Below are 775 nucleotides of genomic sequence, written 5' to 3'. Positions count from 1 at the left end.
GAAAACTGCAGTCAATATATGGCACCTCATTCTCAACACAGTAATGGAGAACTTGTCCTTCTTCAAGTGCTTGCACACCGTCGACGTCCAGTTCCTTTGCAATAAGAAACAATTCATTCAAAGCCTCGTTGTTTATGGAAGAGAAGAGCTCCGTCCGCTTTTCATCACTTAGCGGCACAGCCTTCGCCATGCATTTAAACCCGTTCACTTTGCCTGAAATAAGCTTCATAGTCTCATGTGGGTAAACAATAAGGAATGCCTCCAGTTCCTTGTTGCTCTTCACAAACATTTCCACACGCTCACCTGGTTGCAACTCTGACCTGGAGCCAAAGCGGAAACGCACATGCATTTCATACTTCTCGGTGTCGTTATAAAGGTACCATGAGCCGTCCTCCACAATGACCTTGTAGAGCATTCCATTTTCAAACACAGACGACACCTCTCCTTCCACGCTCGGGCCACTTAATTGGTACTTTCGGCTGGGCGTCATTGACGACAGATTCTCCAGGGAATTGTCAATTGTCGCATCCTCAAACTCGTCACACTCGTCATCGTTGACGTACGGTGGCGGCAGGTCATGTCGTGGAGGCACGTACTTTTTCCCGCTCTCTGCATCCTTTCGCATCTTCCGCATGCTTTCAATCTCGTCAAAACTCCTCGGAAGAAGATCGGGCAGCGGTGTCGCCACGGAAACAGCACGCATCTCATCCTCGTACATCGCCTGTGATGTGCTCGGAAAGAGCAAAAGGTAACAGCCATCATTTTCGGTGGTCAT

At 48.6% G+C, this 775-nt stretch overlaps 1 protein-coding gene across 1 annotated transcript, besides 1 other annotated feature; it reads right to left on the bottom strand.

The window, feature by feature from the left end:
* Tc00.1047053509237.151 (calpain-like cysteine peptidase, putative) lies at positions 1-775 on the bottom strand (the record flags this gene model as incomplete). Its single annotated transcript, XM_809548.1, has 1 exon — positions 1-775. A coding segment is annotated over one exon (775 nt), but the record flags the coding sequence as incomplete, so codon positions are not given.
* Positions 1-775: part of a sequence feature (heterozygous, non-Esmeraldo-like haplotype) that runs on past the window's edge.

The sequence above is a fragment of the Trypanosoma cruzi genome, genomic scaffold (genome assembly GCF_000209065.1).
Source record: "Trypanosoma cruzi strain CL Brener 1047053517185 genomic scaffold, whole genome shotgun sequence".
NCBI classification, from domain to species: Eukaryota; Euglenozoa; class Kinetoplastea; order Trypanosomatida; family Trypanosomatidae; genus Trypanosoma; species Trypanosoma cruzi.
The sequence above is the reverse complement of the archived record's forward strand: the minus strand, read 5'-3'. Positions and strand labels throughout refer to the sequence as shown.